The 24,318-nt window shown below is 42.2% G+C and overlaps 1 protein-coding gene across 3 annotated transcripts in view; it reads right to left on the bottom strand.

Annotated features, from left to right (window-relative positions):
- Positions 1 to 19,825, bottom strand: part of LOC135558774 (laminin subunit alpha-3-like) — a 112,021-nt gene extending 92,196 nt beyond the window's left edge. The window contains exons 1-2 of one of the 3 annotated variants that reach the window (XM_064992892.1): positions 19,318 to 19,825; positions 15,202 to 15,354 (exon numbers count right to left, since the gene is read on the bottom strand). In XM_064992892.1, coding sequence (XP_064848964.1) covers positions 15,202 to 15,354; positions 19,318 to 19,683 — 519 coding nt within the window. In that variant the 5' untranslated portion in view covers positions 19,684 to 19,825. The remainder of the gene's footprint in view (positions 1 to 15,201; positions 15,355 to 19,317) is intronic. The other 2 variants (XM_064992890.1, XM_064992891.1) reach the window with 2 other exon arrangements.
- Positions 19,826 to 24,318: the final 4,493 nt, after the last annotated feature.

Here is a 24,318-nt window from a genome sequence, read left to right as displayed (position 1 = left end):
TAATGGTTTGTTACGTGGTCTGTTCCACCATGGGCCAAATAGGTGACTGTAAATTGCATTGTATTGTATAATGCAAGAAACCACTTTATAAAATAAAAATGTATTATTATTACCATACAGCGAATTAGACAATGTAGACTACCCCTGACTATTGGCTTATTCGCATTACTTGTACGAGGTGACTGCCTCAAGCTCTAAACCCTCAGAGGTAGTAATCACACCTGTGGGGAGAGGGGCATTCTTCTTACCAAACCACATGACCTTTGTTTTGGAATGTTCAGAACAAGGTTAAGGGTAAAGAAAGTTTTTGGACACTTAGAAAGCTTTGTTGTAGAGCATTTAGTGTAAGCAACCTTAAAGGAGAAAGGGTCTGAGTGTAAGACTATCATCTGCATATAAATGGATGAGAAAGCTTCCTACTGCCTGCGCAATGTTGTTGATGTAAATTGAGAAGAGCGTGCGGCCTAGGATTGAGCCTTGGGGTACTCCCTTGGTGACAGGCAGTGGCCGAGACAGCAGATTTTATAACTACACTACACTCTTTGAGAGAGAGGTAGTTAGCAAACCAGGCCAAAGACCTCTCAGACACCAATACTCCTTAGCCGGCCCACAAGAATGGAATGGTCTACCGTACCAAAAGATTTGGCCAAGTGAATAAAAATAGCAGCACAACATTGCTTAGAATAAAGGGCAATGGTGACATCATTGAGGACCTTTAAGGTTGCAGTAACACTGAGTAACACATAACTTGAGCGGAAACCAGATTGCATACCAGAGAGAATACTATAGACATCAAGAAAGCCAGTCAGTTGATTATTGACAAGTTTTATTGACTTGTTTTTATTATTGACAACAGTTAGGATCAGCTTGATCTCCCCTTTAAATAAAGGATGGACCGTGGCTGCCTTCCAAGCAATGGGAAGCTCCCCAGAAAGGAGAGACAGGTTAAAAAGGTCAGACAGGCTTGGCGATGATAGGGGCAGCAACCTTAAAGGAGAAGGGGTCTAAACCATCTGACCCAAATGTTTTTTTTGGGGTCAAGTTTCAGGAGCTCCTCTAGCACCTAGAACTCAGTGACATCCTGCAGGGAGAAACTTTGTATCGGGGCAGGGGAAGAAGAGGGAGAAGCATCAGGCATAGACGCATTAGAAGGGGTGGGAGATGAGGAATTGTTGGATGGGCAAGGAGGCATGGCTGAGTCAAATAGGAATCCTGACTTATTGAAGTGGTGATTAAAACCATGTGCTTCTTGTCAGTAACAACCACATCAACCTTAAGGGACATGGGCAGCTGTGAGGAGGAGGGTTTATTCTCCAGGTCTTGAACCGTTCTCCAGAACTTCTTGGGGTTACACCGACAGAGAAAGAACTGCCCCTTAAAGTAACTAAGTTTGGCCTTCCGGATAGCCTGAGTGCACTTATTTATCATTTGCCTGAACGAGAGCCAGTCAGCCTGAGTATGCGTGTGCTGAGCCTTTTGCTAAATGCAATTCTTGAGGTGGAGTAACTCTGCAAGATCCCGATTGAACCAGTGGCTGGACCTGTTTTTACTATAAAAAAAGAAGTCTGTCTTTGACAGAGGGGATCAAGCTGATTCTATACCATTTTACAGAGTCCAGTTCATGAAGGAAGGCTTGATCATTAAAGTTTTTTAGCAAGCGTCTATGACAAATCATGACAAGTAATTTCACTGAGCAGCCAATACGAACACAGGCTGTAAAACAGTGATCACCAAGGTCATTACAGAAAACACCAGACTGATACCTAATCAGGATTATTTGTGAGGATAACATCAAGAAGAGTAGCCTTTTCTGGGTATTTGGAGTCATACCTTGTGGGATTCGTAAAAATCTAAGAAATATTTAGGGAGTCCCATTGCTTTAGGACTTGGTCAGGTGGTTTAAGCATGTCCCAGTTTAGGTCACCTAGCAGGACAAATTCAGACTTAGTGTAAGGGGCCAGGAGAGAGAATAAGGCAAATAGGGTACAGGCCGGTGCTGATGGAGGACGATAACACAACAGTCAACAGAGAGCTATTTGAAAGTTGAATACTTCAAACCAGCAAATCAAATTGTTTGGGGACAGACTAGGTGGAGACAACTGAGCACTGAATGTGATCCTTGGTAAAGAATGCCACTCCTCCACCTTTGGAAGCTCTGTCATGCCAAAAAAGGTTAGAACCAGAAATGTTAACATCAGTATTCAAAACACTCTTCCTTAACCACGTCTCAGTAATGACCAACACATCTGGATTGGCGCTGTGAACCCACACTTTCAATTTATCCACTTTAGGTAATAAGCTTCTAGTGTTAACATGCAGAAACCCAGAGCAGAAATCAGTGAAGCAGACGTCAGAGCACAAGTCAGAATTGGGGCTAGCAACAGTAGATGGGCCAGGGTGTACATTCACATTCCGGATATCATCAACAGTAATACAATCAAGGCACGGCAGAGGACAGGGAGAGCTCTGCAGTGCTGATTTATGACATCTGAATGTGCATCAGATGGCAACAAGATCATATTGTACAGCAATTTCATCAGGTAACATGAATACAAAGCTGGCGAGAGGTGGTTAGAATAGGATGAGAGGCCAAGAGTCCATGCTACCAATAGAGAGTCAGAGTCCCGAGTGTGGAAACAAACAGTCTGTCCCACGGTTGGGTAAAGAAAATTTGTAGTCAACAAAGCATGCAGGAGTCATGAGGCAAATAGCAAAATGCTAAATAATTTAAAAAATATATATGACGACTTGGGTACCGATACTGAGTCAATGTGCAGGGGTACAGGTTAGCCAAGGTCATTTGTTAGATGACTATGCATAGATAATACACAACAAAGGGGGGGAGGTGTCTATGTGGATATCAAGGAACTTGAAACTCTCGATCCACTCCACTTCAGCCCGTCGATGTTAATGGGGGCCTGTTCGGCCCTCCTTTCCCCATAGTCCACGATCAGCTCCTTTGTCTTGCTCACATTGAGGGAGAGGTTGTTGCAAAGGGTGGTGACTTTGAGGAATCTAAAATATAACATATCTTTTCATTTGTTTAACACTTTTTTGGTTACTACATGATTCCATATGTGTTATTTCATAGTTTTGATGTCTTCACTATTATTATGCAATGTAGAAAATAGTCAAAAATAAAGAAAAACCCTGGAATGAGTCGGCGTGCCCAACCCTTTCACTGGTACTGTATATCAAAAATACACATAGGACAAATCTACATCGACACGTGCATCAATACGCCAGTAGACCTTTATCGACTGCTTAGCATTTCTATGAAGCACTATGTATATCACCTCCCCGGGCCTTGAAAAGGTGGGTAGAGCCTTCTGCTTTTCCACAATGGAGCGCCAGGTTTAGGAGGCATTGGCAGGCGCTCCGGTCCAACAATGACCCGTGATCTAGACATGAAGCCAGGCTGAGGCTGCTAACCAGGCTGTGTGGGCTGTCTGCCTGCCCTGCGAGGGAGTGGGGAACAGGGCTGTAAATATGAGCGCCAGACACCTGGCTGGAGCTGGCCGGGCACCCCACCACCCAGCACACCGCCAAGCAGAACCGACTGGCTAAACACAGCTTCTTACATCACCACAGCAACAGCTAGGGAGCCAAACGTGTCCCAAGAGTTAGAGTAAGCCAGCTATACAGTCAACACTGACAAATGTACATTGTTAAGAACCAAATAATGATTACACTGTATTTGAAATAAAGTGGTGAAATAATATTGATTCCATGTGTTTCCATTAGAAATATGTGAATCCATTCCAAATATGATACAGCACTTGTGCCGAAAAGTATTTTCTGTGGTTTGATAAGCACCTGGTCCTTTTCAGGGCCTGCTTGAGATGTTATGCTGTTGATCCATGCATGCTGAATCAGTGCCAGGGAGGTCAGGGAAATAGACAGCAAAAACTTAATATAATACTGTTATACACATACATGCTATAGCACATTCCTCTGGGCAATACATTTTATTACTGTAGATGTATCATATTGACTAGAGGTCGACCGATTTATGATTTTTCAACGCCGATAACGACCCAAAAAAGCCGATACCGATTAATTGGCCGTTTAAAAAAAATAAAAAAGTGTTTTATTTGTAATAATGTCAATTACAACAATACTGAATGAACACTTAACTTAATTTAATACATCAATAAAAATCCATTTAGCCTCAAATAAATAATGAAACATGTTCAATTTGGTTAAAATAATGCAAAACAAAGTGTTGGAGAAGAAAGTAAAAGTGCAATATGTGCCATGTAAAAAGCTAATGTTTAAGTTCCTTGCTCAGAACATGAGAACATTTTTATTTCACCTTTATTTAACCAGGTAGGCTAGTTGAGAACAAGTTCTCATTTGCAACTGCGACCTGACCAAGATAAAGCGTAGCAATTCGACACATACAACAACACAGAGTTACACATGGAGTAAACAAAACATACAGTCAATAATACAGTATAACAAAATAAAACAAAAAGTCTATATACAGTGAGTGCAAATGAGGTAAGTTAAGGAACATATGAAAGCTGGTGGTTCCTTTTAACGTGAGACTTCAATATTCCAAGGTAAGAGGTTTTAGGTTGTAGTTAATATAGTATTTATAGGACTATTTCTCTCTATACCATTTGTATTTCATATACCTTTGACTATTGGATGTTTTTATGGGCACTTTAGTATTGCCAGTGTAACAGTATAGCTTCCGTTCCTCTCCTTGCTCCTACCTGGGCTCGAACCAGGAACACATCAACAGCCACCCTCGAAGCAGCGTTACCCATGCAGAGCAAGGGGAACAACTACTCCAAGTCTCAGAGCGAGTGACGTTTGAAACGCTATTAGCGTGCACCCCGCTAACTAGCTAGCCATTTCACATCGGTTACACCAGCCTAATTTCGAGAGTTGATAGGCTTGATGTCATAAACAGCGCAATGCTTGAAGCACAGCGAAGAGCTGCTGGCAAAACACACAAAAGTGCTGTTTGAATGAATGCTTACGAGCCTGCTGCTGCCTACCATCGCTCAGTCAGACTGCTCTATCAAATCATAGACTTAATTATAACATAATAACACACAGAAATACGAGCCTTTGGTCATTAATATGTTCAAATCCGGAAATTATAATTTCAAAAACAAAACGTTTATTTTTTCAGTGAAATGCGGAACTGTTCGGTATATTATCTAACGGGTGGCATCCATAAATCTAAATATTGCTGTTACATTGCACAACCTTCAATGTTATGTCATAATTACGTAAAATTCTGACAAATTAGTTTGCAATGAGCCAGACTGCCCAAACTGTTGCATATACTCTGACTCTGCGTGCAATGAACGCAAGAGAAGTGACACAATTTCACCTGGTTAATATTGCCTGCTAACCTGGATTTCATTTAGCTAAATATGCAGGTTTAAAAATATATACTTCCGTGTATTGATTTTAAGAAAGGCATTGGTGTTTATGGTTAGGTACAGTCGTCCAACAATTGTGCTTTTTTCACAAATGAGCTTTTGTGAAATCATCCCCCAGTGTTGCATCACTTATATGCATTGCAGGACACGCTAGATAAATTAGTAATATCATCAACCATGTGTAGTTATAACTAGTGATTATGATTGATTGTTTTTTATAAGATAAGTTTAATGCTAGCTAGCAACTTACTTTGGCTTCTACTGCATTCGCGTAACAGGCAGGCTCCACGTGGAGTGGAATGAGAGGAAGGTGGTTAGAGAGTTGGACTAGTTAACTGTAAGGTTGCAAGATTGAATCACAGAGCTGACAAGGTTAAAAAATCTGTCGTTCTGCCCCTGAACAGGCAGTTAACCCACTGTTCCTAGGCCATCATTGAAAATAAGAATGTGTTCTTAACTGACTTGCCTAGTTAAATAAAGGTGTAAAAAATACATTTAAATAAATGAATAAAAATTGGCCAAATCGTTGTCCAAAAATACCGATTTACGATTGTTATGAAAACTTGAAATCGGCCCTAATTAATCAGCCATTCTGATTAATCGGTCAACCTCTAATATTGATTGCTAGCTTTAGCTGTTAGCTACTGCATCACATTAGGAGGCATTTGCACCTTGAACAGACAAACACAGGCCCAGATACACAGGTAATCATATTTGACTGGATCATATTCAGATGTCATGAAAGGTATGTAGGTATTCAGGGTGGGGCGGGGAAAACGAATTCATTATGAAGCTGGGGGTCTTTGTGTGTGTGTGTGTGCTAGTGCAGGGCAGTATACCGTTTTTTGCGATATACCGGTATTGATGCACAGACCGGTTTGGGTTTTTACTTTATCTTCTATAACGGTATTTGTATATTTGGTTTGTTAAATGTGATACGCAGTGTGTAACGTCCATTTTTGTAGTTTACTTCGCTACTTGAGTCATCTCTCTCCACTCTCTCCCTCTCCACACAGACCGAGCCCTGGCTTCGGCTCCTGCCACTCAAGGAGCGCATTTGTTTTTCCTCAACCACGAGACACTTGCGTTCAGTCTGTATGGTCTATGTAACACATGCAACAATGTTGATGACATCGATGCAATTGTCACTTTGCTTCTTAATATAAATCTACTAACGTTCTATAGTTACACTATTAGCTTGTGTTTTTTACATCTGCAAACAGCTAGTTTGTCTTTTCTTAGCAAGTTGTTCCTAAATCTTGTTAGCCGCTGATTGTTAGCCACTAATGCTAATCACTAGTTAGCTAATAAATGTACTAAGAGAAAGCGTAATTAGCTATACAGCCTGATAATACCAGTGATGGTGTAGACCTAAATTAGCATGTTGTTTGTGCAACAGTATCTTCTAAATTAAAGAGGTAAACGCAAAGCAAGATATGTTAGCGACATGAAATAGTTAAGAGAAAACATTAAATGTAGCCAAATATTATTGTCCCCTAGGAAACACCAATCAACACTTTATTTCCTACTCTGTCACAATAACTCCTCCCTGGCATTTTCATTCAATATCATGTCAAACCGCACTGTATTACAAGTGCCCACTATTATATTCTAACTATATAATTAGAATATACATTTTATTTCCATGATTCCAACAGTTAACCCAAGTGTTTTGCTTGCGATTGCAAGTCAAATTGCAACATTTGGCTAAAAATAAGGCCCAGATTCGTTGCCCGCCCATATCGTGTAGCCCTATGTGGCAGTGTAGAAATGATCTCAGTGCAGACAATTATGTCCTTTTTGGGGTTGAAATTGAATTGAACAGTATAAAACAAGAAAGACCCATTGAAATCACTTAGAATGTATGTGTGTCCACCCTAGGATCACGCACTACTTATAAAGCAAATTGAGAACTTTTATTATTAAAAAGCATAAAATACAGTCAAATTTATTTTAATACCGTGATATAATATTTGGGCTATATCACCCAGCCCTAGTGTGTGTGTGTGTGTGTGGGGTGGGGGGGTCTTTTCTACACAGTCTGCCCAATTCACCGCACCTCCTCAATCCATGTACCCACTTAGAAGAAAAGGTCAGGTCACTTTCAGAAAAAGCCTTGAAAAGAAACAACTGTTTGTGAACATCTGAGAGCAGAGCACAGAAAGGATGGCACACAATACAGCCTACTATCGATTCCAGGACAAAAGTGGGCAGCAGCTCAGCATAAAACATTCAGACAAAACTTAAGTGGGAGGCAGCAGGGCCTGGAGAAAGAGAGAGCGGATTAAGTTCCACGGGAATTCTTCTGCTGACAAAGATAACATGACTGACATAGATAATATAACTCATAATAAATGAACCACTACAAGCAGGCTTCAGAAATGCTGTCATCCTTAACTAGCACATCTCTAGCTATATAGTGCCTTCTCATCATCAAGCCACTCAGCCATCCAGCAACAAGTACCACACACTCATTATCAAACCCCACAGAGTAGGGAACAAGTAACTGACACCCAGCATTACAACTCACCAATCAGAGCAAACGCCACCTATCAGGGACTTCGCAGAACCCCACACTCTCCAGTCAGATGCCCAAGCTCACCATTCAGAGCCATGAGTACTTCTCACCTAGTTAATCGTAGCCCACCTCACATCAGTGTTGTACATGATCATACTGTATGACATAAAAAACAACCCCCAAATATCACACAAAACATCCTATCCCCCTGAAACGGCAATCAATGGCAACAGGGTTCAATCAGAACTTCTCACGAACCAATTAGTGCCCATTAAGTGGATAGCACCCACCAAGGTTATTATAGTAAACTAAAACTGAAACTAATATGAAAATGAATCATGAACAAGGATTTAGGTTTGTCGGGTTCCCCTACCTCTGCTGGCCCGACAGGTTTCCATACCTCAGGGGGATCGATAGGCTCCCATGCCTCAGCTGGTGAACAGGTTCCCGTGCCTCAACCGAGGCAACCGGGGAGGTCTCAGCTGTCTCATCAGGCTCTCACGCCTCAGCCGGTTTATCAGGCTTCTGGCGACCGGTCCACTCCGGATCCCCGGGAGCATCTCTTTGATTGGCCATCCTGCGGCTGGAGCCGAACGCCCCGGGGTGGGGGTACTGTCACGTATGCTCTCTCTCCAGCGCTCTAGGTCGTCATGCTCCAGCACCTCAGCCGGACTGACAGGTTCCCGCGCCAGAACAGAGGTGACCGATGCAGGTGCTTCTACACCTGCATTGCTTGCTATTTGGGGTTTTAGGCTGGGTTTCTGTACAGCACTTTGTGACATCGGCTGATGAAAGAGGGGCTATATAAATACATTTGATTGATTGACCAATCCCCCCCCCTTGATCCCCGGGATCGTCATCTTGGTCGGTGTCCTGCGGATGTGGACGCACGTCGGGGAGGGGATACTGTCACATGTGCTCCCTCTCCACCCGGGGCGGCAGGGTAGCCTAGTGGTTAGAGCGTTGGACTAGTAACTGGAAGGTTGCAAGTTCAAACCCCTGAGTTGACAAGGTACAAATCTGTCGTTCTGCCCTTGAACAGGCAGTTAATTTATCATTGAATCACAGCCTACTTTGCCAAATGAGTGATTTAACAAGTGCATTCGTGAAGAAAGCACTGTCGTTGCACCAATGTGCACCTAACCATGAACATCAATGCCTTTCTTAAAATCAATACACAAGTATATATTTTTAAACCTGCATATTTAGGTAATATTGCCTGCTAACATGAGTCAGGGTATATGCAGCAGTTTGGGCCGCCTGGCTCGTTGCGAACTGTGTGAAGACCATTTCTTCCTAACAAAGACTGTAATTAATTTGCCATAATTATGACATAACATTGAAGGTTGTGCAATGTAACAGCAATATTTAGACATAGGGATGCCACCCGTTATATAAAATACAGAACGGTTCTGTATTTCACTGACAGAACAAATGTTTTGTTTTCAAAATGATAGTTTCTGGATTTGACCATATTAATGACCTAGGCTATGTCATTATATTATAATTAAGTCTATGATTTGATAGAGCAGTCTGACAGAGGTGGTAGGCAGCAGCAGGCTCGTAAGCATTCATTCAAACAGCACTTTCCTGCATTTGCCAGCAGCTCTTTGCTGTGCTTCAAGCATTGCGCTGTTTATGACTTCAAGCCTATCAACTCCCGAGATTAGGCTGGCAATACTGAAGTACCTATTAGAATATCCAATAGTCAAAGGTATATGAAATACAAATGGTATAGAGAGAAATAGTCCTATAATAACTACAACCTAAAACTTCTTACCTGGGAATATTGAAGACTCATGTTAAAAGGAACCACCAGCTTTCACATGTTCTGAGCAAGGAACTTAAACGTTAGCTTTTTTTACATGGCACATATTGCACTTTTACTTTCTTCTCCAACACTTTGTTTTTGCATTATTTTAACCAAATTGAACATGTTTCATTATTTACTTGAGACTAAATTGATTTTATTGATGTATTATATTAAGTTAAAATAAGTGTTCATTCAGTATTGTTGTAATTGTCATTATTACAAATACATTTTTTTTTTTTTTTAATCGGCCGATTAATCAGTATTGGTGTTGAAAAATCATAATGGGTCGACCTCTAATTGTGATAGGGAGTTTGATAGTGAGGCATATATCTGTACCTGGGGCAAATACTTTGGGTTTTCCTGGGGTATAAGTTCAGGATATTACCAGGCTGTTTCCCGAGGCTGTGAGTCAGTCATCAGGGGCTGATACTGTCATGGTTCATGTGGGGCCGAATTACATTATGAAGGGCAGCTCAGAACAGCCTAATGTGTATTTTAAAGAACTGATTGGGTCACTACTTTACACCAAAAAACTCCCCATAATATCTGGCCCTCTGCCCTCCCTAAATTGTGGCATTGAACGGTTCAGCAGACTTTTAGCCCTCCATAACTGGCTTGAGGAAAGCCAGTGTGTCTATGTATGCGGATGACTCAACACTATACACGTCAGCTACCAAGCAACTGAATTGACTGCAACACCTAACAAGGAGCTGCAGTTAGCTTCAGAATGGGTGGAAAGGAATAAGTTAGTCCTAAATATTTCAAAAACGAAAAGCATTGTATTTGGGACAAATCATTCACTAAACCCTAAACCTCAACTAAATTTTGTAATGAATAATGTGGTAATTGAGCAAGTTGAGGAGACTAAACTGCTTGGAGTAACCCTGGATTGTAAACGGTCATGGTCAAAACATATTGATACAACAGTAGCTAGGATAGGGAGAAGTCTGTCCATAATAAAGCGCTACTCTGTCTTCTCAATAACACTATCAACAAGGCAGGTCCTACAGGCCCTAGTTTGGTCGCACCTGGACTATTGTTCAGTTGTGTGGTCAGGTACCACAAAGGGGGACTTAGGAAAATTGCAATTGGTTCAGAACCCGGCAGCACGGCTGCCGCTTGGATGTACACAGAGAGCTAACATTAATAATATGCACGTCAATCTCTCCTGCTCAAAGTGGAGGAGAGATTGACTTCATCACTACTTGTATTTGTGAGGGGTATTGACATGTTGAATGCACCGAACTGTCTGTTTGAAATACTGGCGCACAGCTCGGACCCCCATGCATACCCCACAAGACATGCCACTAGAGGTCTCTTCACAGTCCCCAAGTCCAGAACAGACTATAGGAGGTGCACAGTACTACATTGAACTCTATTCCACATCAAGTAACTCATGCAAGCAGTAAAATTATATTTAAAAAACAGATACAAATACACCTTATAGATCAGCAGGGACTGTGAAGCAACACAAACATAGGCACAGACACATGCATACAAACACACGATAACATACGCACTATACACACGTACACATTATTTTGTGTTGTAGATATGTGGCAGTAGAGTAGGGGCCTGAGGGCACACACTAATATGTTGTGAAATCTGTTGTGAATGTATTGTAATGTTTAAAAAGACGTAGAACTGCCTTAATTTTGCTGGACCTCAGGAAGAGTAGATGCTGCAACCGTTACCCATTCTCTTCTTCCCATTATGGGGATCCATAATAAATACAAATACAAATGACCCCACTGCCACCATGGGGCACTCTGTGCACAATGTTGACATCAGTCTGCCATCTGCCCGGTACAGTTAAAACTGGGATTCATGCGTGAAGAGCACACTTCTCCAGCATGCCAGTGGCTATTGAAGGTGAGCATTTTCCCACTGAAGATGTTTACGACGCCGAACTGCAGTCAGGTCAAGACCCTGGTGAGGACGACGAGCCCACAGATGAGCTTTACTAAGACGGTTTCTGACAGTTTGTGGAGAAATTCTTTGGTTGTGCAGTTTCATCAGCTGTCAAGGTGGCTTGTCTCAGACAATCCCGCAGGTGAAGAAGCAGGATGTGGAGGTCCTGGTCTGGCGTCATTACACATGATCTGCAGTTGTGAGGCCGGTTGGACGTACAGCCAAATTCTATAAAACGATGTTGGAGGCAGCTTATGGTTGAGAAATTAACATTAAATGATCTGGCAACAGTTCTGGTGGACATTCCTGCAGTCAGCGTGCCAATTGCACACTCCCTCAAAACTTGAGACATCTGGTATTGTGTTGTGTGACAAAACTGTACATTTTAGAGTGGCCTTTTGTTGTCCCCAGCACAAGGTGCACCTGTGTAATGATCATGCTGTTTAATGAGCTTCTTGATATGCCACACCTGTCAGGTGGGTGGATTATCTTGGCAAAGGAGACATGCTCACTGAAACAGAGATGTAAACAAATAGATGCATGCACAAAACCTGAGAGAAAAATAAGCTTTTTATGCATAAGGAACATTTCGGGGATCTTTTATTTAAGCTCATTAAACACTTTAAATGTTGCGTTTATAATTTTGTTCAGATGCCTTTCAGTAGCATGGTATGACAGACAACAGTAAGGCCCAGGCATGTCAGTCTCACATGGTCTGGAGCACTCAGGCAGATAAGCACATGTGGTCAGGGCTCCTAAAATACATTCCCCCAGAAAAACTGACTGCATGGGCGGCTGTGGGGCCGATCCATCCGTGGTGCCAATGTTCACCCTGTAAATTGTTTTAACTGGTCTCCCTGTACAGGTAGACAGCCTATTTTAAAAGTAATATGCTTGAGGGTGAGGAGAGGATGTCATTGGATTTGTTTTGGGAGGGCATATGTGGTTCTGAATAGTTAGAATTTCTAAGGTAATTAATAAAAATGTGTGTCTCTAGTAAAAAAAAAATATACACATCTCAACACATATGTAGGATATTGGATAACATCAAGAAACTCACAGCAGAAGCCTCTGATCAATGTGTTGACTTTCTTTCTGGGTGAACTGCTCCAATGCCCTGGAGACAAATTGCCTGAGGCAACACCCAGCACTATGTCCAGTTACTGTAGAGTACACAACGAAGTCCCCCTACAGACTGGATCCCACCGTAGTATGAGGGAGTTCAAGGTCATCTCCTGACTTATGGCCGGCTTTGTCATGGGTCACAGGTCAAAAGCCCACAACATAACACAGGCAGGCGGCTAGCCTGCTACTTAGGTGTGAGAGCTGCTCGCTTCAGGCAACATGATCCAGCAGCGGTGTGGTTGGGTTGATTTGCACAAGGAGCTCCACCCCCAGGGAGTTGTAAACTCCTTCACATGGACTGACTGCCTGAGATTTAGGACATGTAAATACAAATACATATTTTGTGTAATACAAAGTTCCAGGCTAATTCGGACTGTTTCCTTTTCTAAACACGTCATGTGAATCCACAAAGGAAATCGGTTAACTTTTCTGTGCTGTAAATGGTATCATTCAATGTTCCACAAAAGCGGGAATCAGCCCTTGACGGATTGGTGCTGCTTCAAACGTGCACTTTACAGAACCGTCGGAAATGGCCACTTCAAAAAAAAACCCGGTCCGATTTAACATGAACAATGATGGTGCCATTATCTACTATATCTGGAGATAAGACTGGCAGAGAGAGGGAGGGAGGCACCTGTATTAGTCTTAGAAGAGACCACAAAAACCATTCAACTGGATTCAGCCCTTACAAATTTCAGTGACCGCATCATCTGTTCGTTGCATTAACAGAATCTACAAAGGCTTTGGACTGTTTCTATTGGGGAAGATGAATCAGAGAAATTCCTCCCAAGCATGAAAGAAACCTGAGTAGGAGTAGGCATAGATTGTGTTAAGGGGAAAGGGTGTGACCAAGCATGTGGCAAGTTAGTCTGACATAAACCTGACCTCCACATTAAATTATTTTGACAAATGCTTTGTTATGACTGTAAAATCATCAAAGGGTTGTAGGAACCAACACTATTTGACAGACTTCTGTGCTGAAAGCACACGGAAGTGTGGTTGACTGAATTATTTCAGAGGCATCGACAACATCCTTCCTTATCTACACACACCTCTGATAAGAAGACATGGCCTACACAAGATTGCATACACAGAGGGTTAATAACATTGTACTACTTTACCAAACTTAATCATTCTATGGGATACAGTATTTCCCTTGTATCGTGGACTGATAGACTGCTTTAAGTTTGTTTTTCAGTTTCGCTGTGTTTCTCTAGATCTAGAAGGTAGGATCATCGTGTGCAGAGCATAATATCTATGCAGTTTAACCAATTAGCTATTAGCAGACAATCTAGTCGGATTTGTTTGCCTTGCATTGAATTGATAAGACTCAGGTCAATGCTGCCAAATCAGTCTGATCCAATTTGCGAAATGACAACCTTGGAAGGTAACATTCCAATAAACCTGCACGCTTTCCAATGGAAGCACACACAGCCTCATAAACACATTCTTGGCATTGACAAAAGCTTTAGGGGGGGGGGATAAAAACAAATGGATGACATAAGGAGGGAGGGGCCAGGTGAGCTTGGTCTGGAACCTTACTGGATCACAGTAGCTGTTTGATAGGCTGGGCGGGCCAAAGGGAGAGGGGGAGGCATGTGGTTGGTAGTTTCAGAGAATACTTCAACCTCATGCTCTATAGCACGCCTTAATGCAGTAATGGCTCTTTCCCTGGGTCCGTATAAACAGAGCATTACCATGTCTTAAACTCAGACGTCCCTCAAGCCACCACGGGCTGAGCAGGTACTATATTTATCCTTTCTCACAGCCCCTCTGCTCTCCGTTCAGCTTAGTTCAGCCCAGCTAAAAACAGAGATGGGAAAATCTGCAACCGTCATCCATTCTCTTCTTCCCACAGTCCTCCTAGGGAACATGGTGTGGTCCTCACTTTTAGAAAGATTTACTTTCTATGGATCTCCACTTGATGCCGACCCCTGATCCGCAGACCAAACCCGTTTCTCAATCACAAAGGGTCCACCTCTGAACCCTCTTCACCCACTCCACCCAGACCTGCAACCCCCCCCCCCCCCCCCCCAGATATTTAACATCCCTCTGATCCCTAATCCCTGGACAGAATCCCACCCTCTTTCCCCTCACTGGATAATTGAGCATATGGTGCAATTTCATGGGCCGTGAGCCAAACTCCCGCAGCAGCCCCCACTGCAGCCACGGGTCATAATAGATGCATATCCCCCAGCCACAGGGGCATAATCTGAGGCTGATTCCTGGCACGCAGCCAGATGTGGGACATCACTCACATGACTAGCGCTGCCTGTCTGTCTCAGACAAGGACAACTTAGAGGCTTGGCTATATTCACCCTGTGACATCCCACTGTTTTATTTCGTACTCTCAACAACAGCCACCGTGAAGGTACAGCACTTGGCTGAGTAGGATGGAATCAATGAAAGCCCTCCAGGTTTGGATCACTCACCTGTCCCAGGTCCAAAGTGACGTTCACCTCGTTGTACATAGGCCCCCTGGAGAGAGGCGGACTCTGCCACCAGCGCTCAGTGCCATCGATGGCATTACTCACCGGGTGGGCCTTGTTTGGCTCGTTGGAGTTGCATCTGTCACAATACTGTCCCTGCAGGGTAAGGGCCAATGAAATGGTGTTACTCTGAGCCCAAAACACATATAACCACATATAAATAGAGTCCCACCAACACAAAGCCACACATTCAGTGCATAGAAAACTCGTATACAAGAAAATGAATAAGCCACAGTCACACATTTGCAGACCGTGCAAGTAATCACATGCATCAAGAAGGCGGCACCGGAGAAGATGGCTGACGTTTTACCTGCTCCTAACCTATTGTGTTTATATGATAGTTTTTTTTGCGTTGTTTGTAACTTATTTTTTCACTTATCTTGTACATAATGTTGCTGCTACCGTCTCTTATGACCAAAAATAACTTCTGGACATCAGAACAACGATTACTCACCACGAACTGGCAGCTTTTTTTTTCTTCCTTAAACGAGACAAAAGGAACACCTATGTGAAAATGCTGTTTATTGACTACAGCTCAGCGTTCAACACCATAGTGCCCACAGAGCTCATCAATAAGCTAAGGACCCTGGGACTAAACACCTCTCTCTGCAACTGGATTCTGGACTTCCAGACGGGCCACCCCAGGTGGTAAGGGTAGGTAACAACAGATCCGCCACGCTGATTCTCAACACAGGGGCCCCTCAGGGGTGCGTTCTCAGTCCCCTCCTGTACTCCCTGTTCATTCATGATTGCACGGCCAGGCACGACTCCAACACCATCATTAAGTTTGCCGATGACACAACAGTGGTAGGCCTGATCACTGACAACGACAAGACAGCCTATAGGGAGGTCAGAGACTTGGCCGTGTGGTGCCAGGACAACAACCTCTCCCTCAACGTGATCAAGACAAAGGAGATGATTGTGGACTACAGGAAAAGGAGGACCGAGCATGCCCCCATTCTCATCGATGGGGCTGTAGTGGAGCAGGTTGAAAGCTTCAAGTTCCTTGGTGTCCACATCACCAACAAACTAACATGGTCCAAGCACACCAAGACAATCGTGAAGAGGGCACAACAAAACCTATTCCCCCTCAGGAGACTGAAAAGATTTGGCATAGGTCCTCAGATCCTCAAAAGGTTCAACAGCTGCACCATCAAGAGCATCCTGACTGGTTGCATCACTGCCTGGTATGGCAACTGTTCGGCCTCCAACCGCAAGGCACTACAGAGTAGAGGTCGACCGATTATGATTTTTCAACGCCGATACCGATACCAATTATTGGAGGACCAAAAAAGCCGATACCGATTAATCGGACGATTTCTTTTCCTATTTTTTCTTTGTAATAATGACAATTACAACAATACTGAATTAACACTTATTTGAACTTAATATAAAACATAAATAAAATCAATTTAGCCTCAAATAAATAATGAAACATGTTCAATTTGGTTTAAATAATGCAAAAACAAAGTGTTGGAGAAGAAAGTAATATGTGCCATGTAAAAAAGCTAACGTTTAAGTTCCTTGCTCAGAACATGAGGACATATGAAAGTTGGTGGTTCCTTTTAACATGAGACTTCAATATTCCAAGGTAAGAGGTTGCAGTTAATATAGTATTTATAGGAATATTTCTCTCTATACCATTTGTATTTCATATACCTTTGACTATTGGCTGTTCCTATAGGCACTATAGTATTGCCAGTGTAACAGTATATCTTCCGTCCCTCTCCTTGCCCCTACCTGGGCTCGAACCAGGAACACATCGACAACAGCCACCCTCGAAGCATCGTTACCCCTCGCCCCACAAAAGCCGCGGCCCTTGCAGCGCAAGGGGAATAAATACTCCAAATCTAAAAGCGAGTGACGTTTGAAACAGTATTAGCGCACACCCAGCTAACTAGCTAGCCATTTCACATTGGTTACACCAGCCATTAGGCTGATAGGCTTGAAGTTATAAACAGCGCTGTGCTTGTGAAGAGCTGCTGGCAAAACGCACGAAAGTGCTGTTTGAATGAATGATTACGGGCCTGCTGCTGCACAGTCAGACTGCTCTATCAAATCAGACTTAATTATAACATAATAACACACAGAAATCGAGCCTTTGGTCATTAATATGATTGAATCCGGAAATTATCATTTCGAAAACAAAACGTTTATTATTTCAGTGAAATACGGAACCGTTCGGTATTTTATCTAACGGGTGGCATCCCTAAGTCTAAATATTCTTGTTACATTGCACAACCTTCAATGTATGTCATAATTACGTAAAATTCTGGCAGATTAGTTCGCAAGGAGCCAGGCAGCCCAAAAGGTTGCATATGCCATGACTCCGTGTGCAATGAACGCAAGAGAAATGACACAATTTCACCTGGTTAATATTGCCTGCTAAACTGGATTAGTAGTTATAACTAGTGATTATGATTGATTGATTTTTTATAAGATCAGTGTAATGCTAGCTAGCAATCTACCTTGGCTTCTACTACATTCGCGTAACAGGCAGGCTACTCGTGGATTGCAATGGTTAGAGCGTTGGACTAGTTAACTGTGCGGTTGCAAGATTGGAAACCCTGAGCTGACAAGGTGAAAATCTGTCATTCTGCCCCTGAACAAGGCAGTTAACCCACAGTTCCTAGGCAGTCATTGAAAATAAGAATGTGTTCGTAACTGACTTGCCTAGTTAAATAAAAGGTATAAAAACATTCGGCCATTCCGATTAATCGGTCGACCTCTACTACAGAGGGTAGTGTGTATGGCCCAGTACATCACTGGGGCAAAGCTTCCTGCCATCCAGGAGCTCTATACCAGGCGGTGTCAGAGGAAGGCCCTAAAAATGATCAAAGACTCCAGCCACCCCAGTCATAGACTGTTCTCTCTGCTACCGCACTGCAAGCGGTACCGGAGCACCAAGTCTAGGTCCAAGAGGCTTCTAAACAGCTTCTACCCCCAAGCCATAAGACTCCTGAACATCTAATCAAATGGCTACCCAGGCTATTGGCATTGCCCCCCCTTCCCCTTCTCTTACGCTGCTCTCTGTTATTATCTATGCATAGTCAGTTCAATAACTCTACCTACATACTACCTCAATTACCTCAATAACTGGTGCCCCCACACATAGACTCTGTACTGGTACCCCTGTATATAGTCTTGCTATTGTTACTTTACTACTGCTATTTAACTACTTGTTACTTTTATTTCATATTATAATTAATATTTTTTAAACTGCATTGTTGGTTAGAAGCTTGTAAGTAAGCATTTCACTGTAAAGTCTATACCTGTTGTATTCGGCGCATGTGAATAAGAAAATTTGATTTGAATTGTAGCAACAATGGTAATAGCGATATCTGGAAATACTGCAACAGTAAACCAATTTCCAGATATACATTAATGATAGAAAGCAATATATAGGCCTATTGGGGCCCGTCTTTGTGTAAGTTTTAAAACCTCTTCGTGTTCCAAAGGTATTGAAACTCCTTGAAGGGGCAAGTCTACTGTTGAGAGGGCATTCTCATTGGAGAGCTCAGGAGTTAAACACAATGGTGAAAACTATTTCTGGCAGGTGGACAACTTGGTCAGAGCAGGCACAATTGCCACTGTTCCCCATGGGGGCTATAGTGACTCATTCTGGAACATGGCTGCAAAAGCAAGGAAGCATGGGGGACCACTCAACTGTTATACCAGTGTAACTGTAAATATGGTATTTCACGTGGGAATATATAGATGTATGTATGGGACGAAAAAAATCACAAGAAAATCACTAGCTTGCAAGGAAACAACTTCCTTACTTTGATTGAATAATACAAATACGATTTATTCTGTGCTATGGGTTGTGTTTCTATTGGTATCTGTCCATGTTATGTCTTCAGAACAATGCTATTAAGACGTGCACATTAATAGGCTACATGTGTCTTTTTCGCATGCACTCATGCCAGCCAACATCTTGCGTAGCTAAAACAAACATTTCAACTGTATACATTATTATTAAAGGCAGAAAGGTGGTGATCAAAACGTTTAAAAATGAAACAACAAATAATGAAACCGAAAATGTCGTTCACTCATTACCTGTATCGTTTGACTAGGAAGTCCAAAGGTAGGTCCTCCGACAAGTTTACAGTACAAATCAGATCTCGGTCTCCCTGCTTCATCTTCACCGCAAGTTGCGGTGGCGGATATCCGTGACCCCTCCGCGAGGTTGAAGTACGGGGGGCTCAAACTAAACCCGGTTATTTCGTTAAAAGACACCTGCGCGTAAACGTCCCGCCAAAATAAGAGCATCAAAGTAAATAATAAAGTAACAAGGTGAGCTCTCTTCACCCCCCTCGCCATGTTCCTTCCACCTCTATAATCTCTGTAGATGCTCAAATAGAATTGCAACTCGCAGTTCAAGTTATCTAGATCCCCGTGGAATAATACGCAATCTCCACGCATAAAACAATCCAGTCCCCTTGAGCCTGGCGCGGTTCAAGTGTGCTGATGTAAAAGTTTCACTTGTGTCTCTGCTGCTGCTGTTGCCTCTGTCTATGTGCTTCCCCTCTACATGTTCCCTCGTGAAATAAGCACTTGCTCCGGTTTCTCACTAATCAAACTCTGCCAACCGGGGCCGTATCAAGTGTCAATACAGTCATTGGGTGTCACCAGTGAGTTATACCCTAGGCCTAGGCCCTACTTGACTTGGGGCCAAGGTCTCTCTATAAATTATCCCGTATTAAATCACGTTCAAGCCAAAGTAGAAAAAGTATCAGTAACGCAAGAAAATATTTCACTAGACATTTTTGGAGACAAAGTTTTGACACCAGCTCACAGATATTTTTTTGTGTGCAATTATTTCAAAATACAGCGGTCATTAACCAATCATTGTGATTCCTGAATCATGGCCAACCTTCAACTGACCACTGATTTGTTTCATAATAAAATGTGAGATTGTATAATCTAATTATAGTGGCCTAATGCAAAACAGTTATATGACAGTTGCAGGGAACCACTGAGTCTTGATTTGATTTGCTTCAAATAAAATAGACTGCATGAACAATTATTGTTGACAGAGAGAAAAACTGGAATGTAACTGGCAATGTTTAAAAAAAACATCCATCATCCATCAATCAATCTAAAAACAGACTGCCGTACTGAGCCACACCCAACCCAGATTCATCCAGAGACACACTCCCTTCTCCTGCATACCTTTGCTATTTCCAGTGCCAGGTTTAGCGAATATGTGCAGGGTCTGAACATAGTGGATTATCAACAGATTATATCCTCTACCGAATTAGTCAAATTACAAATTTGGCTTATCTATTCAATTGGGCAACAGAAATAATGTGCTATTTAAATAATATGTCCTATCTGCTCCCACCTTTGTGGACTATTCTTTGCAAGTACAATATTCACTAACTGTATTACCCAGACTACAGGACAGGCAGTAGTCTACCCATAGTTATCACAAACCACTGGTCCTAGAGCGACACCTTGTGGAGATCTACATCAAGAGCACTCAGCACTCCCAAGCACAAAACACACAGCACTGCTGCAGTGTCACATCCCTGACATCCCAGGGCAACAGGAGCTTCTATATCATGTTCTAGATCAGGACACTCGCTGTGTTTAATCCTGTTGCTGTTGATGACCTTACACCGGTAGATCTGGTAAAATATGGGTAAAATAAAAAATGATATTATGTACTTACTACCAGTGGTGGTAAAAGTACCCAATTGTAATACTTGAGTAAAAGTAAAGATACCTTAATAGAAAATGACTCAAGTAAAAGTGAAAGTCACCCAGTAAAATAGTACTTGAGTAAGTCTAAAAGTGTTTGGTTTTTAATATACTTAAGAATCAAAAGCCTTCAATTCCTACTTTATTGACTCTGTCGGGGTACTGACACAGAACCCCTCCACTGGTTTCTCGGGCTCAGTGCTAGTGAATGACGTTCAACCTGTCTTCATCATAAGGGAGGTTTCTGAGTCAAATGTGAACTTGGTGATTAACTCACTGAAGAACTCTAAAGCCAAAGATGGGTTTGGGCTGGACTCTACCTTTCTTATAAACTACAAAGAGTCACTCATTGGACCCATTACGAAGGTCACCAACACATCTATTGGTCTCGGGGTGTCTCCAAGGGTATGGAAGTCGGCCATCATAACGGCCATCTTCAAATCAGGCGACCCTGCTGACGTGAGTAACTACAGGCCCATTAGTATACTACCTGTGCTGTCGAAGGTTGTTGAGAAGTGTGTAGCAGAACAACTGATTGCCCACCTCAACTACAGCCCCTTCACATTACACTCCATGCAGTTTGGCTTCAGAGCGAAACACTCCACAGAAATGGCCAACTGCTTTCTTCTGGAAAGTGTGAAGTACAAGATGGACAAAGGGGGCGTTGTTGGGGCTGTGTTTCTGGACCTAAGGAAGGCTTTGAATACTGTTAACCATGAGATTCTCATCACAAAATTGTCCAAGTTCATCTTTTCCCCCGATGCCTTGAGATGGATGAAATCATATCTTGAAGGCAGAACTCAGTGTGTCAGAGTGAGCAATGAGCTGTCACCCACTCTTAGCTATGATGTGGGCGTGCCCCAAGGGTCAATACTGGGGCCCCTCCTGTTCAGCCTGTACATTAGTGATCTGCCTTCTGTCTGTACTGGGTCTGAAGTTCAAATGTATGCAGATGATACAATGATATATGTGCATGGAAAGAGCAAACAACAAGCTGCACAAGATCTCACTACTGTAATGGTCCAGGTTACAAAGTGGCTCAGTGACCCGTGTTTGCATCTCAATGTGAAATAAAACTGTTTGCATGTTCTTCACAAAGAGGGTGTGACAGGCTTTGTAGCGTCGGCGTCTACCTCTCCTGACAATGTCTAACTTTTCTTGAAAAGTTTGTCTTGAGAATGGCGTTATAATTATATCCTCGACCAAATCGATATCTTCTCCTTCCGCCATTGTGGATTGAAAAAACAGCTTAGTAGTAAGCGAATTAATTCGTTGATCAATTTCAGTTTCCTAGTTCTGAGACCTGCCCATATAGGACCTGCCTCTCAATATTGGTAATCCAATCAAAAGACGTGCACACACTAAGCCTGCTAGCTGGCTCCTGTGTAACACTGGAGCCAGCCAGCAGGCGTACAATAGCCAACTCTAAAGCTGATTGGTTGACACTAAATTTTAATTTCCATTCACTTTAAGCTACAAGCGCACTGTTGATTCTGAAGGCCAGAGGGCAGATTTTAGACCCCTGGCAACACATGATGGCTGAATATGATTGGATAAAATATCTAACATAAAGACCAGCCCTCCAAATCTCAACCTGGGGCTGGAAGCAGTGCAACCAAGAGGAACGCTATGAAATGAAGAGTGTAACTCTTACTCTGAGGAATAATTTAATACATATTTGTGGGAAAATATATTTAAAAAAATATTATATTCTGATAATGTTTAGACCAGCAGAGAAGGCCTTGCTGGCCCTGACAGCCCACCACTGGATTTTAAGTACCTTGGCATCATACTTAATTCCAACCTCTCTTTTAAAAAGCATGTGAAAAGGTCATTCAAATAACCAAATTCAACCTAGCTAATTTCCGATTTATACGAAATTGTTTGACTACAGAGGTAGCAAAACTCTACTTCAAATCTATGATACTCCCCCACTTAACATACTTCTTGACTAGTTGGGCCCAAGCTTGCTGTACAACATTAAAACCTATTCAGTCTGTCTACAAACAAGCTCTCAAAGTGCTTGATAGGAAGCCCAATAGCCATCATCACTGTTACATCCTCAGAAAGCATGAACTCCTGAGTTGGGAAAATCTTGTGCAATACACCGACGCTTGTCTTCTATTCAAGATCCTAAATGGCCTGGCTCCCCCTCCACTCAGTATTTCTGTTAGACAGAAAACCCAAATATATGTCAGCAGATCCACAAGGTCTGCCATGAGAGGTGACTGTATAGTTCCCTTAAGGAAAAGCATCGTGAGTAAATCCGTTTTCTCTGTGAGAGCTTCCCATGTCTGGAATACACTGCCATCAGACACACATAACTGCACCACATATCACACTTTCACAAAATGCATGAAGACATGGCTAAAGGTCATTCAGATTTGTGAACATAATCCCTAGCTGTGGAATGCCGTTTTCCATGTTGTCTGTTGTCTATAGCTTGTGAGGTGTGGAAACACTGTTGCTTTTATGAATTTTGTCTTGCTGCTTTTTGTTCTATGTTGCTCTGTCTGTATGCTACGTCTTGCTTGTCCTATGTTTCTCTGTCTGTATGCTACGTCTTGCTTGTCCTATGTTGCTCTGCGTGTGCTCACTGCTCAATGATTGTCTATATTGTAATTGTTTTTAATAACCTGCCCAGGGACTACGATTGAAAATTAGCTGGCTGGCTAAAACAGACACTTTCACTGAAATGTTGATTAATGTGCACTGTCCCTGTAAAAAAAAAAAAAATAATAATAATAATAATTTTAATTGCTAAAATATACTTAAGTATCAAAAGTAAAAGTATAAATCATTTATAAATCCTTATATTAAGCAAACCAGACAGCACCATTTTCTTTTTTTTTCTTTTTTTATTTATGGATAGCCAAGGGCACACTCCAACATTCAGACATAATTTACAAACGAAGCATGTGTGTTTAGTGAGTCCGCCAGACCAGAAGCAGTAGGGATGACCAGGGATAAGTGCATGAATTGGACCATTTTCCTGTCCTGCTAAGCATTAAAATGAAACAAGTACTTTTGGGTGTCAGGGAAAATGTAAGGATTAAAAAGTACATTATTTTCTTTAGGAATGTAGTGAAGTAAAAGTAAAAGTTGTCAAAAATATAAATAGTAAAGTAAAGTACAGATACAGATACAACCAAAAAACTACTTAAGTAGTACTTTAAAGTATTTCTACTTCAGTACTTTACACCACTGCTTACTACATTCCTTTACCCTGGCACTTTATTTGGATTTGATGTAGAGTTTTTTTCTCTGTTTTATCCCCCTCTAGGGAGTTTTAAACTTCCTCTTTGCATGAAACTTCCTCTTTGAGGCGGCAGGGTTGCCTAGTGGTTAGAGCGT

The sequence above is a fragment of the Oncorhynchus masou genome, chromosome 17 (assembly GCF_036934945.1).
Source record: "Oncorhynchus masou masou isolate Uvic2021 chromosome 17, UVic_Omas_1.1, whole genome shotgun sequence".
Lineage (NCBI taxonomy): Eukaryota > Metazoa > Chordata > Actinopteri > Salmoniformes > Salmonidae > Oncorhynchus > Oncorhynchus masou.
The sequence above is the reverse complement of the archived record's forward strand: the minus strand, read 5'-3'. Positions and strand labels throughout refer to the sequence as shown.